General features: G+C 43.3%; 2 protein-coding genes across 2 annotated transcripts in view; one reads left to right on the top strand and one right to left on the bottom strand.

Moving 5' to 3' along the window:
• Positions 1-5,625: 5,625 nt before the first annotated feature.
• On the bottom strand, positions 5,626-7,979 carry LOC120058921 (G-protein coupled receptor 37-like 1). The gene is made up of 2 exons (XM_039007669.1): positions 7,311-7,979; positions 5,626-6,450 (listed from the first exon to the last, which is right to left on the bottom strand). The coding sequence occupies exons 1-2, from the start codon at positions 7,977-7,979 to the stop codon at positions 5,626-5,628; spliced, it is 1,494 nt and encodes a 497-aa protein (XP_038863597.1).
• A 5,518-nt stretch (positions 7,980-13,497) lies between these two features.
• Positions 13,498-15,622, top strand: part of LOC120059341 (inositol 1,4,5-trisphosphate receptor type 3-like) — a 45,104-nt gene continuing 42,979 nt past the window's right edge. Inside the window, exon 1 of the mRNA XM_039008330.1 lies at positions 13,498-13,589. Within this exon, the coding sequence (XP_038864258.1) occupies positions 13,498-13,589 (92 nt within the window). The remainder of the gene's footprint in view (positions 13,590-15,622) is intronic.

Genomic DNA, 15,622 nt, shown 5'->3' with positions numbered 1-15,622 from the left:
AACTTTTACCTCTTACTATATATAAACTCAGCAAAAAAAGAAACGTCCCTTTTTTAGGACCCTGTCTTTCAAAGATAATTCGTAAATTATCACAGATCTTCATTGTAAAGGGTTTTAACACTGTTTCCCATGCGTGTTCAATGAACCGTAAACAATTAGTTAACATGCACCTGTGGAACGGTCATTAAGACACTAACAGCTTACAGACGGTAGGCAATTAAGGTCAGTTATGAAAACTTAGGACACTAAAGAGGCCTTTCTACTTTCAGAATCTGCTGACTCTGAAAAACACCAAAAGAAAGATGCCCAGGGTCCCTGCTCATCTGTGTGAACATGCCTTAGGCATGCTGCAAGGGGGCATGAGGACTGCAGATGTGGCCAGGGCAATTAATTGCAATGTCCGTACTGTGAGACGCACGCCTAAAACAGTGCTCGTCACTAATGAGTCGCGGTTTTGTCTCACCGGGGGTGATGGTCGGATTCGCGTTTATCGTCAAAGGAATGGGCGTTACACCGAGGCCTGTACTCTGGAGCGGGATCGATTTGGAGGTGGAGGGCCCATCATGGTCTGGGGCGGTGTGTCACAGCATCATCGGACTTAGCTTGTTGTCATTGCAGGCAATTTCAACGCTGTGCGTTACAGGGAAGACATCCTCCTCCCTCATGTGGTACCCTTCCTGCACGCTCATCCTGACATGACCCTCCAGCATGACAATGCCACCAGCCATACTGCTCATTCTGTGTGTGATTTCCTGCAAGACAGGAATGTCAGTGTTCTGCCATGGCCAGCGAAGAGCCCGGATCTCAATCCCATTGAGCACGTCTGGGACCTGTTGGATCGGAGGGCTAGGGTCATTCCCCCCAGAATGGTCTGGGAACTTGCAAGTGCCTTGGTGGAAGAGTGGGGTAACATCTCACAGCAAGAACTGGCACATCTGGTGCAGTCCATGAGGAGGAGATGCACTGCAGTACTTAATGCAGCTGGTGGCCACACCAGATACCGATTGTTACTTTTGATTTTGACCCCCCCTTTGTTCAGGGACACATTATTCCATTTCTGTTAGTCACATGTCTTTGGAACTTGTTCAGTTTATGTCTCAGTTGTTGAATCTTGTTACGTTCATACAAATATTTACACATGTTAAGTTTGCTGAAAATAAACGCAGTTGACAGTGAGAGGACGTTTCTTTTTTTGCTGAGTTTATATGTATGTATGTGTGTGTGTGTGTAAAGGACTTCCTCAAGGGAAGATCCAAGCCTACCTACATTAAGCAAATCTTGTGAACAGCAGGGGGCAGTAGCTTCCCAGTCACAGGTCCTTTCTGGGTGATTGAGAGTAGACTAAGGCAGTCAAACCCTCAAAACTAGTCTGAACGCATACATGGTCTACATTTGTATGTGTGTGGTTTAAACCACTTCAGATCTGGTTTCTATAGCGTTATAATGAGTATTCTGAGGGACATTATCTAATGATAGAAGGTCGTGCATTAGAAAGGACGTTTGGCAGGATTCATGGTTAATGACCTCAGGGCTGTCACTGAGATGATCCACTTCTGCAGTATTTAGCCTAGCAGCATGGTGAGCAGGCTACTATGTTGCATCATATTGTTCTGTCTGTTGCACACAATGCTGCCCTGTGGGAAACTAATACCACTGACTGGCACTTTTACTTTCAAATAATAGATTTTAGAGATCTGTTGTTACTGTGTACTTTTTCTCTGTGTATTTAACTATCCAAAAATTGCCATTTTAGATTTAGTCAAACGCTGGTATGGAAGAGGGATTTGTAAACTAAGAACTCTACACCTAAAACAGCAGGTAGGCTCTAACGTGCTTACACGACACAATTAAGGGGATTTCTTTCTACCCCCACAACACAATCTTTCTCACTCCCTTTCGCAGAACTGATTTTCAACAAGTGTGTGAAGCCTTTGTGTATGGCAAATCTCACCTCAATCCAAATAAATTGGATTGAGGTGTTTTGGAGAGCTTCCCAATCACCCAGACCCCAAAGAGGGGAGTAATTGTGGGTACCAGAGAGGTGCTATGGAAGTGGTGATCTCAGAATGGCCAGACTAAAGCTGAAAATAAGTTACTTCCCTCTCTACTCTCCTCTGGGTTTAACCACCATTGGCCATGAATACAAACGAGTTGTGACAAGTTCTGTTTTTGTCTCTCCTTGGCATCACAGCACACTATAATGAGGCTGACCAGGACTTCCTGTCCAGAGAGAACAAGGTGGTCCGGTGGCTATAGAAGCCTGGGGTCCGGAGCGGGCCGGTGTGTGTGTGTGTGGCCGTTCGTGCTCAGGATCTACGCCAATCTCTCTGATTCAGATCAGTTTGTGTTTCTCGGGAAGGGCCAAGGCTCTCTGTCAGGCCTCTGCCATGACAACAGGGGTGAATGGTTCTGAGAGCTCCCCCCCACCCTCGTCAGTATTCCCACAGAACAAAACAAACACTGTTCCCGCATCAGGGGGAGGTGAGGCAGCTCTGTGTTCATAAGTGGGGACATTCAGGGCATATTAGTCTGCGTTCACTGAGCCAACCCAAAGAGGACATGCAGCATGAGAGCGAGACACACTCTCTCTCCTCTCTCACTCAATGACACAGGCACACATACAGAATTGCCTCTCACCATACAAAAAACATTCACATGCAGTCACACATTCACACGAAGAGTGTCTGAGACAGCCATGAGAGCCATTCACAGTCTGAAAACAATCAAGCTCTCTCATATACACCTTTTAAACCAAGACATTTTGTTACCAACTTTAGCATACCGCCAACGTTTTTTTATATCTGAAAGGTATTGCCGGCAACAAAGCCTGTATGTTTATTTCTGCCAACCGAGCTAGTCATGATTGTGGTGATATGTTTAAAAGTCTTGCCAACTCAGTTTAAATGTCCCCTATCATCTTACCTGCTTTGGCACATATTAAATCATGGTAATTTTATTGTTGCTCTCCGACATCAACTTGTCATTGTCATTATGAAAAAGCATAATCAAAGCGGCAGTCTGCATGCAGCAGCCTGGTCAAAATAGCAACGTTACCTGCTCTGTTTTTTGCAACGGTCGCAACAATAAGGTCAAAGTTGAATTTCTCTTTCTCAATTGCCACCTCAGTAATGGCTATATTAGGGCTTGGTGACATGATCATTTTCTGATGGATGGGCTAGGTTCAATCAGAGATCACCATCACAATGAAACTCAAGAAAACCTGATTGGAAAGCATATCAAAAGATCACCTGTAAGCCAATAGGGCCTACCAATAACCAATGGTGATTGACTTAGAAGTCAGTGGGAATCTACAGAGACAGTCCGGTTCCTTAAAATATGCACTGATTGAAGGGGTTAGACAGAGGAGGGTATTTTTTCGGGGGGTTGACCTCTTTAGAGTTTCTCTCTCTGGGTCTTGGAGCCTGTTCAGAGGCTGTCAGGGCCTGGGCAGATGACTGTGTGTGTGTGTGTGAGAGAGAGAGAGAGGTGCTGGAGCCTCATTAGCAGTGAGCACAGAGCTCTTCAGCTCCCCTGGCCACTAATGACTGCACAGTTAACAGTCCCCTCTCTGTTTCCTTAATGAAGCCACCAACACAAATCAACAGACAACCCCTGCCACAACATCCAACGCCAGTCCACTAATATACAAGGACTGAGGGAGAGGGACGGTTTATGAAGCACTACAAGAGGTGAATAAATAGAATGAGTCATCCAGGATGAAAAGTTGAATGTACATGATGACATAGCGAGCTGGCATCACAAGCAGAAATAGGATAGAAGGTATCAACATAGATCAGATCATATGCACATGTACAAAGCAGAGATCTTGGCTCATTTGATTGAAAAGTACATGACTGAATGCTTTATGAAACTATTTCAGTTTTCCCCTGCATTGTCAGATTACTGAAAACATGAAATGTTAAGCAAGAAGTCATTGTGGAGAAATCATTGGTATTATATTTGTGGAACACCAAAGACAAGTGTGCAGAAATGTAAATGGACCTATTTTCTGGAACTGCCAGGGTGTGTTATTTGTGTGCTTGTAATACTGTAATACTTATTTCATAGGATTTATGGTATGTTGCCTGTAAAAACAATTGGGTAATGTTTATATGATCCCCTTTCAAACAGCCCCATTTTACCTCTTTCTTGTCGGGATTCACCTTTTATATAGCCATTACTTAGGTGGCAATTGAGAAAGAGAAATTCAACTTTGACCTTAGCTCTTGTCCGTCTCCATTTAAAAAAAATTGAAATAAAACAAACTAGAAACATTTCATCATTTATTTTCCTTCTAACCTTCACCACAACATGAGAGAACATGCAGCAGCACCCCATGTTGATTTGGACAGTTAAAACCCCCTGTTTCCGGGGGAACCAGGCAGGGTGAGAAAATGGTGGAAAGCCAGCCCGGCTTTGGCCAGTCTGCAATACACGTGAAGTTTGGGACGGTAACCTGGCAACTCAACTGTAGTAACAGGGCATTGATATTCAGAGTGTAGGGTTCCATTGGCCCCTGGAGAACAAGGATACCCTTATGCAAGCAGCTCTGCTGCTGTCCAAAGCCTGAATCAGTGAGAGGAAAAATATGCTCCAGCTCAGGGGGAGGACCCCATTATTGAGTTTCAGAGGGTCAATGGGATGCTCAGTCAAGCACTAATCACCCAACATCCCTCTAGGAGAAAAATGACAAGTGCTGATAAATTATAAACCTTTATTGGATAAATTAACAACACTACAGCCGGTGGATTTACATCTCAGAACCATTTTTTCTCTTATTCACAAAATGAGGTGACTTCTCTCTTGACCTTCTTATAACCGGTTGATAACCTTGACCTCTGTACAGAGACTTTTCATGATTATCTCGTCAAATATTTATTATTCACAGCACTTTGATGGAAATGACTATGTCTTAACCATCCCTCTTGATTATTAATAAAACTCAAAGTAATAATGTATACAATGGCACGGGATGGCTAAAGATGAATTAGCTCCATCTGGGGGGGGGGGGGGGGGGGGGCATGAAGAAAATTCTATGGCACACTTGTCTGTGTTGGCTAGTGAGCGAACACACATTGTTTAACAGATATGTAAATAGGCTGTGACATCAAAAATAATTATCTCAGTGCCCCACACTCTGAGGCTCCAAGGGAATGTTAGTTAGTCAAACCTATCATAATAATCTAACATAATACTCAGTTTATCTTGATCTACAAATCCGTAGGATGAAAACATTGGGGTGACACTTCTACAAAGATATTAAATGGAGCTCTTCTCCTAATCTGCACTTAGTCAGTCTTAACTTCCTGTAAAACGAACCACCTTAAAACTGGATGGGGTGTGGTCTCTATTTGGAGAGAACATCAAAAGGAGAGACATTACAGACTTTAAAGGTACAGAGAAGGTGGCACTGAAAATGGTCCCAGTCCTCTGACTAATAACACTGAAAACAAAGGCGTGTCCATGGAGAGATCCAGCATCTGATCCCTGTGTGGTGGGACTGGGGAGGAAAGGGGGTGAGGTTGAGGTTGGAATGTCCACTGCTGAAAGGTGAGTTGTTTTGTTACCACATCTAATCAGGTTAGGTGATAGGATGGAAAGAAAAGGCAGGCAGGAGAAGCCAGTTCAGCTGGACCCGCTGATTGACAGGATGGTGGAGCTGTCCTTGGCTTTGTCAAAGAAGATGGAGGATGTGCTCTTGAGTTTGGCCTCAGTGCCAGGGGAGTTTGGCCTCAGTTGGCACTCCTCACAGCAGCAGCAGCAGCAGTCCATGAAGGCCTGGCCCAGGGACTTACAGAGGCACAGCAGCAGCACTGGCGTCACCGACGACTTGAAGAACAAGAAGAACTGGTTGATGAGGGCCAGCAGGGTGGCGGTGTTGTCAGAGATGGGCATGGCGGTGTAGGCCAGAACGATGTTGCACACGTTCTCCGGTAGGGCGCAGATGCCGTAAACCACAGCCAGGGCCATCACGGTGCAGTTGAGCTGGCGCTCCACCTGTTGGTTGTGTTGTATCTTCTGCTTCTTGGAGGGGGAACGCTCCTCCAGACGCTCAGGGATGCTGTCATGGGACACGTGGCAGGTGGCCAGCTGGCACAGCAGGGTGAAGACCACGGGCAGGCAGAAGTAGCAGCCAAAGTACCACCACATGCGGCACTCGTGGTAGTTGATGACCAGGGCGTAGATGGACTCGGGAAGGTTGGAGGTGGGGTTCATGGTGCAGGAGTCCATCAAGGCCCCTGTGGCTGGAGACACGGCCTGACTGAGCTGCCATAGGAGCAGCTCTGGGGCCGCCAGCACCATGGAACCAACCCAGATGACCAGCAGCTTGGCCAGGACGGACTGACAGCGCTCCACCCGACGGGTCTTGGGCTGGGAGCTAGTGGTAGCATTAAAGCGGTCGATACCCAGGGCACACAGGCTGAAGGAAGTCACCCCTAGGGAAGTCACCTAGAGGGATAAATGGAGTTAAACTTGTTAGCTATGCTAGAATTTTCATGGTGTGCTGTTGCTTCTGCAAAATCCTTACCGCAGATGGTTCTTTCGTATGACAGTTATGATCTTTTGACCTACAAATGTGGGTGGAATGAGGGAAACGTTTTCACACCTTGCACACACCATTTATTAACACAGCATGGTTTTATAGCAGAATGTCACTGGAACTAGAAATATCCCATTAAGACTATGAACCCATCACTCATAAATGACCCGTCTGAGAGAACAAATCAAAGGGAGGATCACTGGCCATTTCAATTAGACAACAGTTTCAACATGGAAGCAGTCTTTCCAACCTGTTACATTAGCTGTAGAGATTTCAAATTATGAGTTTAAATTGTAGTTTGACAAGATAAAATTGTACACAAAATGCATGGCTTACTTACAACTATGTAATTTGTTGTTAATTAGCAAACAATAATCAGTTAATAAACTTTGGATTACCATAAAATTGTACTATAAATATTACATTGGTAAAAGTTTTAAACATTTACAACATTTTACATTTCAAAATACTATGTGGCCCATAAACATTATTCAACCCATACGTTTATTTTACTGGCTGATTTGCAACAATGTCATAAATCAGAGTAAATATCTCATAATGACATAGTCAAAAGCACAATAAAATAAATGGAGGGTTGTTTTAGGCAACAACAGGTACTAAACTTGTCCTTGGGGATCATAGCCATGTTCATTAATCATTTTCATACAAGGCCACAGTGATTCCACCATGGGAGGGGTGAGGGAGGGGTGAGGGGTGTGATGATGGTGGGGGGGGGGGGGGGGGGGGGGGGCAAGGGAATCAAACCCACCTCCATATATGGTACCACTCTGCATGAGATGTCCCCCAGCAGCCTCTTATTGGTGAGCTCATTGAAGACCACCACAGGTAAACAGAAGCAGAGCACCAGGAAATCCCAGAAAGCCAAGCTGGCCAGGATGTAGTTCCAAGCACTCCTCATGTAGTAGTTGTGCCAGACGATGCACATCACAGCAAGGTTCCCTATAATCCCCACAGCGAACACCACCAGAGACAGGAACATGACTGCGTAGGCAGTGTAGGAGCTGTCAGTCACTGGGTACAGAGGGTTGTGGATGTGGGTGATGCCCCGCTCTGTGGTGCTGGTATTGCCCTGGTCCCCATCTGTGTTGGCCCCAGTGGCTCCAGTGTCTAGGGTTGAGTTAGAGTACTGGGTGGCTCTGGGTGTGGTGAAGAATTCATTCTCATAAGACTGTGAGAAGGTAGACTGAGGTTCACCTGCGTCTGTGTCCATGATCTCTGCGCCCCGCGGCGCTCTCTTGTGCTGCTTGTCAAATTGCAGTTGTTTTACATCCTCATCACCATAACCATGGCTTTGAATGACTTGAATGTCGAGATTTGACATATCCTTTTCAACAGATGCACTGTTTGTCTGTGGAACATTTTTTGCATCGGAAGCCCACACAGTCAATAGTATCACCAATGAAATAAAGGGAATCATCGTGAGATGAGTAGCCTGAAAAGTAGATTTTCTTTAAATTCCAAAACTTGCCAGCTTTGATCACTGCAGGAGACGTGGTAAAAATGAGGCCCCTCAGCAGAAGTTAATTTAGGAGAAGAGAAGAAGGTGCCAATCCGTGGTGAGATGCTGAAGCTTGGGGAACTCTCTCTCTGCGTCCTGTGGCTGCAGTCCTATAGGAGCATCTGTGAGTCTGTTAACAAGTACACTGTCTGCTCAGACATGGGTAGCTGGTCCCTTTGGAAAGGGATAGACAACAGTCGAACCCCATCTGTTTTTCTCTGTGGACCCCCAAAAGTGCCCTCTGCTGGTCAAAATACTTGGACATATCAGTTGCAGTTTCATGTTTTTCATGTAGGGGGCAGTATCTACATAAAAAGTACATCAATCCCCAATTCCTATCTATTCCCATTCATTTCAATATCACTTTGTGGTGGAATCCCTCAGAGAATAAAATGTCATGCAAACAAAGACACTGGCATAACATCAATAAGGACAAATGCAGAAAGCTTTATTGGATGTGTTGTATCTCTATAACCAGATCTGTTGTGTTGTCCAAAGGTGCCATATATTTTGGTAGTATAGGAAGTGTGTCCTGTTTCCAAATCCACATGAACAGTTCAGCTCCCTCTACTATACCTACAACAGTATCAACAGGAAATGCCCATAGGAAAGGTGGAGATATTTACTTAATCTACAATCAATTGGAATGTGGGTTAGGGGTTAAGATTAGGGTTAGGGGTTAAGGTTAGGGTTAGAGGTTGAGGTTATGGTTAGGGTCAGAGATACTGTATATAATGATGCGATGGTCTTGTGTCCGCCCTAACAATGGGAGGCGTTGTCCCAAAGGCGGAAAGACAGGCCACTTGTTCTTGATCTGCTTAATAACCAGACCAATATAAGCAGACCAGGTGGGGATTTTTTAAATTATTCTCGTGTGGACAGATTTTGACGGGGGTAGACTCTCTAGCTTCACATCTTCCTCTCTGTTAGGGGATGGGTTAGCTAACATGCTAAGTAGTTGCAATGTTGCTAATTAGCTAAAATGCTAAAATTGTCCATGATGTGATTCAAACACGCAACCTTTGAGCTGCTAGACATTAAACGTTATATTCCCACCCATCCTTCCCGTAACCTTCTGTCTTATGTAACATTAGCAAAAGTAACACATCATACTAATTGGAGGGACATACATTTACATTTACTATGTTACTTCTTTGAGGACAGGCTGCACATTCCCACTGCCCTCAATGCTTGAATTATTTTCTAAATACTTGAAGCAGGATGGTCATTCCCTGTTTGTAAAGAGGGAGGTGATGGATGAGTCTTCATCTCTCTGTAAATAAATGGGTGAGCAGGTTACACAGTAAAGGTGACTTCCTAAGACTCAGATACTGTATGTTTCTAGTGTCCTTTGAAGCGGAGAGCATATTTTACAGTCGACAAAGTACAAACACCATTCATGAAGCGGGGTATGGAACTCGCTGTCAAGGCCAAAATGTTACCTAGTAGGCTATAATTGTCTCTTCTGTTCCAAATTGACAAAAATATGTTGGTATTTTCACTCTTACACCTGTGTTGGCCGATACATTTTATAATGTAGTTTCTCTTGTACCTATATATGGTGGTCATTGACTGCGGATGCAGGGGCAAGACTGAGGCTTTTTCATGGGTCATCTGTGGCAAGGACCCCAGAGAGGCTAAGTTTTGGGGTCAGAGTGAAATGCGTAATGCTATGCCCTAATGAGGCAGTCAGCGTGTCTCCCCAGCAGGAGAGGCCTTTTATGGTTGCTGTGCCAATAGAGAACGAAGAACGTGGTCACTGCAGGGCAGACATATCTATGCACAAGAAAAATCTAAAAAAATAACTGTTCAGCTTTGGATATAAAGAGACGGCCTGGCTTAACTGTGCTATGTAAAATAAACTTACCAAAATTCAAAGGATTTAAAACGTATCAAAATTCTGAATCTGTAGCACTGATGATCAGGGCTCAAGTCAGTTACATACATAAACACAGATCTAGTTTATTTTGTTTTGTTTCATAGTCAAAGCCCTCATACATCTATAGCTTTGAATGCAGTGCATCAAACCACAATAGCAAAAGTTAACTCCCAGGTGTAATAATAATGACATTGTGTAGAAAACAATGGGTCTCACTTTTGAGTGACCCAAACATTCCCAAGTCGCTGACTTCAGGTGAACAATCAGCTAGTTCCTTCCTTTTCTAACATTGGTTGTTTTAACAGTCAACTGCCGCCCTGTAACCCCTCTCTCTCTCTCTCTCTCTCTCTCTCTCTCTCTCTCTCTCTCTCTCTCTCTCTCTCTCTCTCTCTGTCTCTCTCTGTCTCTCCTCTCTCTCTCTCGCCTGCTCTCTCTCTCTCTCTCTCTCTCTCTCTCTCTCTCTCTCTCTCTCTCTCTCTCTCTCTCTCTCTCTCTCTCTCTCTCTCTCTCTGTCTCTCTCTGTCTCTCCTCTCTCTCGGTCTCTCCTCTCTCTCTCTCTCGCCTGCTCTCTCTCTCTCTCTCTCTCTCTCTCTCTCTCTCTCTCTCTCTCTCTCTCTCTCTCTCTCTCTCTCTCTCTCTCTCTCTCTCTCTCTCTCTCTCTCTCTCTCTCTCTCTCTCTCTCTCTCTCTCTCTCTCTCTCTCTCTCTCTCTCATTAGCTGATGTAATGGATGACGGTCTACACTACATTTCAGAAGTATCTAATGACTATTTGATATGGCTGAAACTACTACAATAGCTTACTGTGCTGACTGAGTAAACATGAGCGAAGCCTAAAGCGAAGCCTAAATCAAATCTCTTTCGATCTCTCAACTGATCTCTCTACTTGGAGGATTTCAAAACAGATTCAGATATGCTAGAGCAATGAAGATAATAATCCTTGCAGCATGCTACTTAATTTTGGGGGAACTAACAAAACCTTTGTTGCACTTAGTTGGAATGGAGTGGATCGTAATGGTGCATTTGGTTACAAGAAAGTGGATGTTACATGCTTGACGAAGCTTAAAGTGTCTGTGTGTTACTTGTAAAGGAGAAGGTGGGGTCTCTCCAACCATCACTGGGGGTAGCCTACTAAAGGAGGTATTAATCAAAATGAGAGTGAGACTGAATGTTCCCCAGTGGACCTCTATGGGCCTCACACTCGTTCATTGGGCCTTTCTCTCCATCACTATGGAGACAAGACTGAGGAACCTTGAAATGCAAATGGTCACCATGGACACATTCACATGAGCCAAGGAATATAATCAAATTCGCTGCCTGGTGTACAGGTATGGCCCAGCCGGGGACATGAATGTTAAGGGAGTTAAAAGCAGTCAGTCAGTCAGTTACAATGGTCTTTCAATGCCAGCGCTAACCAGAGGAATCATGGAGAAAATAGAGGGTCTTCTGGCTGTCATTACAGTTTGGAAAATGTTCCTGGTGGAGAAAGCAAATCAAAAGGATCCCACATTTTTGTGACATGGCTTAACTGCCACGTGAAATCAATATTTCATGAAAAATTGAGAAGGAAAGAACTGCATGTTTATATAGTTGTATTTTTGGGAATACTGCAAGAAAGTACTTTAGATAAGGTTGGAAAACTATTGCTGTGATAAGTTAACTGGCACATTGTTAGAAATGTCATTTTCTCAAACACTGACCTTTTGAATGGCCAGATGAGATCTCAACCGATTAGAGCTTCCCCTTAGAAAACCATGAAAGAGAGGCTATATTTGGATTGAATAGGCCTACATATTGTGGTGTGTAAGGAAAGCAACAAGACGTCTCTTACAACAGCTTGGCTCAGCCTCAGACTGTATCACGCCTTGACTGTGACAGGAAGTCCAGGCCGAAGGCTGAGCATGATTTGCCAGTCACTACATGAGTTGTCAACAATCAACACAAGCCCAGAGGCTGTAACGTGTTTGCTACATCAGCCTAAATGCTGTTCAATACTTTATCATGCTTTTACTAAAGCAAACCATGAAGATGTAGTAACCGAGAACCCTAGACAGTAAAGTATGGTAAGAAAGTGACATCTGAAATAGTAAACATCCAACAGAGTATGGCAATAGGTTGAGATTCAGATTAAAATACAGGATCCATTTAAATAATTACAGTTAAACAGGATTAGTCACCATAGGCTGTATAAAAGAGAAAAGAAAAGGGAAATGTCTGAATCTCACTACATCACTCTCTCATAGACAGTAGCCTAGTACAGCAGTGATCTTTTGATCTTAAAGGGATACTTCAGGATTGAAGCCCTGTATCTTTTTCCTCTGAGTCAGATGCTAAATGTTGCTAAATAGTGTTAGCACAATGACTGGAAGTCTATGGTAATTGCTAGCATACTTCCAGTCATGCGCTAACGCTAGTTTTGTGCTTCTACCATGTTGTGCTGCTGCCATGTTGTGTTTCTATCATGTTGTTGTCTTGTTGCGTTGCTACCATGTGGTGTTGTCATGTTTTGCTGCCTTGCTATGTTGTTGTCTTAGGTCTCTCTTTATGTAGTGTTGTGTTGTCTCTCCTGTCTTGATGTGTGTTTTGTCCTATATTGTTATTAAATGTTTTTATTTTAAATCCCAGCACCCGTACTCCCAGGGAGCCTTTTGCCTTTTGGTAGGCTGTCATTGTAAATACGAATTTGTTCTTAACTGACTTGCCAAGTTAAATAAAGGTTAAATAACATTTAAATAAAAATGTTTGTGGTGGCTTGCGAAACTACCTCTTAACATTCCTTCATACTGGATGCAGTGACATACAAATTGTATCCACAAGTTCATCTGACTCTGGGGAAGAAGATAAAGGGCTTTACTTCATTGCCATTGCTGTTCATAGGAAACTCAATCAACTAAATGTAAAATATATCTCATAATTATGGTTTATTCGTTTATATGGTTTAAATTATGGTTTATTGACAGTATTTACATCGTTTGACTGATAATGGCTATATATGAGCACGTAGGCCTAATCATGTTCACTGAATAAAAACGTGAATGTTGACTCTGACACCCTTGCACCCTACATAATTTTACCAATTCTCAGTGCATTATTATATGTAGGAAAGAGAGGGTATGAAGGGGTGTGTGGATCTTTCTCGTGTTCTTTCTAATCTACATTGTCAGAACAGGCTACTGCTGCTCACTAGAGGATTTATCATCATCACACACTTCCTGGTTCTAATGCTTTCTGTCTTCAGGTGCAGTGACAACATGAGGACTTCGCTGACACATTTTGACTTTCTCTGCTTTCATTTATATTGGGCTATCATTGCTCATTTTCGGATTTAAACTTTATTTAATAGAACATAGAAAACTATTATTTGAATGAACTATATTGTCCTCCTCGATGCATTACAACAAAGTCTAAAGTAGTTCGAATGTGGGTTCTTAGCCCTCCGGGGGAAGAGCGACATTAGATACGCGTAGCACTCCAAGAAGTTGTTGCAGTCAAGTAGAGAAGACAGAAGGGGACAAAGTTTGTATTTCAGTTGATCATTTTCAAGGAGAAAGACACCGAAGATGTCGGATTCAATGTCCAGCTTTTTGCACATTGGGGACATCGTTTCCCTTTACGCAGAGGGCTCTGTCAATGGTTTTATAAGTACACTTGGGTAAGTATTTGCATGTCCCTACAAATACTACCTATTTTGACAGATGATAATATACATGTACCTTCATGTCAACATACCGTTAGCTACTCCGTCCGTTGTCCTTACTCTGACTTCGAGACTCATATCCCCTTCATACACAGAGCAAAATCTACTAATTTGCCAGTTTTTTTTATACCAGCATTGTCGTATATCTGAAAAGGGCAGGGTGTAAATAATATGGTAAATTAAAAGCCAACTATAGAGCTAGTACCTAAAATACAGCTATCGGGTCTGTGTGAATGGTTCTCAGCTTTTTTTGCAGGTAAATTCATTAACACTTCCAAAGTTTAACACATCCCTAATTATTTGAAATGTAAACAGCCCCCATGGTTTAACAACACCCCAATTGCCAGTTACACACTGATATGTGTAAATGGGTATGCCTTCAAGAAAGTGTTAAATAAGGGACTGTTTGACACAGAGGCTACAATCTCGCTGAGAGAGATTTGATTTAGGCTTCGCTCATGTTTACTCAGTCAGAACAGTAAGCTATTGTAACATTTGCAGCCATATCAAATAGTCATTAGATACTTCTGAGATGTAGTGTCTCAAGGAGACCCTCATTTATTTCATCAGCTAATGACAAAATAACTTATACCCAGTCTCAATATGGCAAAAGTGGGCCGTGGAGTCTGTTCCACAGTATTAATAGTGGGTGACCATGATCTCTAGATAGTCATGCATACCCATATGCAAACATCTGTTCTCTAGTAAAATTGTGTTCAGAGAGCTCATTGTTGAGCTGTATTTCACAATGCAATACACTAGAGTATCTCAATTATGAGCACAGTTGCACTATATTGTTGTTGATGAATACGGTTGTTACACCTGCTTTTGTGTATGCCTAAAATAGTGCTGCATTTCCTCAATAGTTAAGAGACTTGTAAAGGTTGAAAAAATATCTTCGACCCTATTGGTTTAACACTGATCTTTCTCTGTCAGTGAAAGGTGTGAAAACACAGGTGCACTATTAACAACTTTGTCTCTAGACAGCTAAATACACTGAGTGTACAACACATTAGGAACACCTTCCTGAAATTGAGTTGAACCCCCCTTTGCCCTCAAAACAGCCTCAATTCATCAGGGCATGGACTCCACAGGGTGCCAAGCATTCCACAGGGATGCTGGCCCATGTTGACTCCAATGCTTCCCACAGTTGTGTCAAGTTGGCTGGATGTCATTTGGGTGGTGGACCATTATTGATACACACGGGAAACTGTTGAGCGTGAAAAACCCAATAGCTTTGCAGTTCCTAATGTTTCGTACGCTCAGTGTATTTTTCCCTGACAGTGGTATATGTTGTTGTTTATGTTTACGTAAAGGCTACACTGCAGCCCACCTCTCCCCGTCCCACCCCTACTTGATCGTTTGCCTAAATGAAAATACTGCAGTAGGGATTATGGCAGGAAAAGGAAATGATGCCAGTGTGTCCTTTGTAGATTTCCAACGGAGTGGTGCTCATGTCACATGGGACTTAATAGCTCTCTATTCATAGTGCTTCCTGTGGTTTCCCCAGTTGCTGCTGGAGCAGTAGCAGCTTTGTATGTGGTCTGGTGCCCTCTGTGCCCTCCTGGCTGTGACCGCCGCACCCAACCCTGTCCAGTCAGGCTCAGCAACTAATACAGTTCTAGGTCTTGGCCTTTGATGCCTGTTCAAATGGCTTCTTGAGGAGTCACCTCTTAGCCACACTTAGTTCATTCACTTCATACTGTTCAAAGTAGGCTACAAGTGTCTGGCTGAGTCATATTTGTAACAATATGTAGTCAATGTTTAACTTAGATTTATCATCTGTGGGGACAATGGTTTCCTTCTAATGGAATGATGGTGAAATGGTGTGGCTCAATTAAAAAATAAATCAGATCCTAGCCCTAGTTTGCATGAATTTAAATACTGGGAGTGACTGCTCTCACTTGTCTTTCGAGGACACACATTTGACTGTCTAACAACAGGCTGCTTATTAGATATCTGTAGCTCGGCTAAAGCTGCTTTAAGTG

This window comes from Salvelinus namaycush, chromosome 14, assembly GCF_016432855.1.
Source record: "Salvelinus namaycush isolate Seneca chromosome 14, SaNama_1.0, whole genome shotgun sequence".
NCBI lineage: Eukaryota > Metazoa > Chordata > Actinopteri > Salmoniformes > Salmonidae > Salvelinus > Salvelinus namaycush.
Note: the sequence above shows the minus strand (reverse complement) of the source record. Positions and strands in the feature narration are given on the sequence as shown.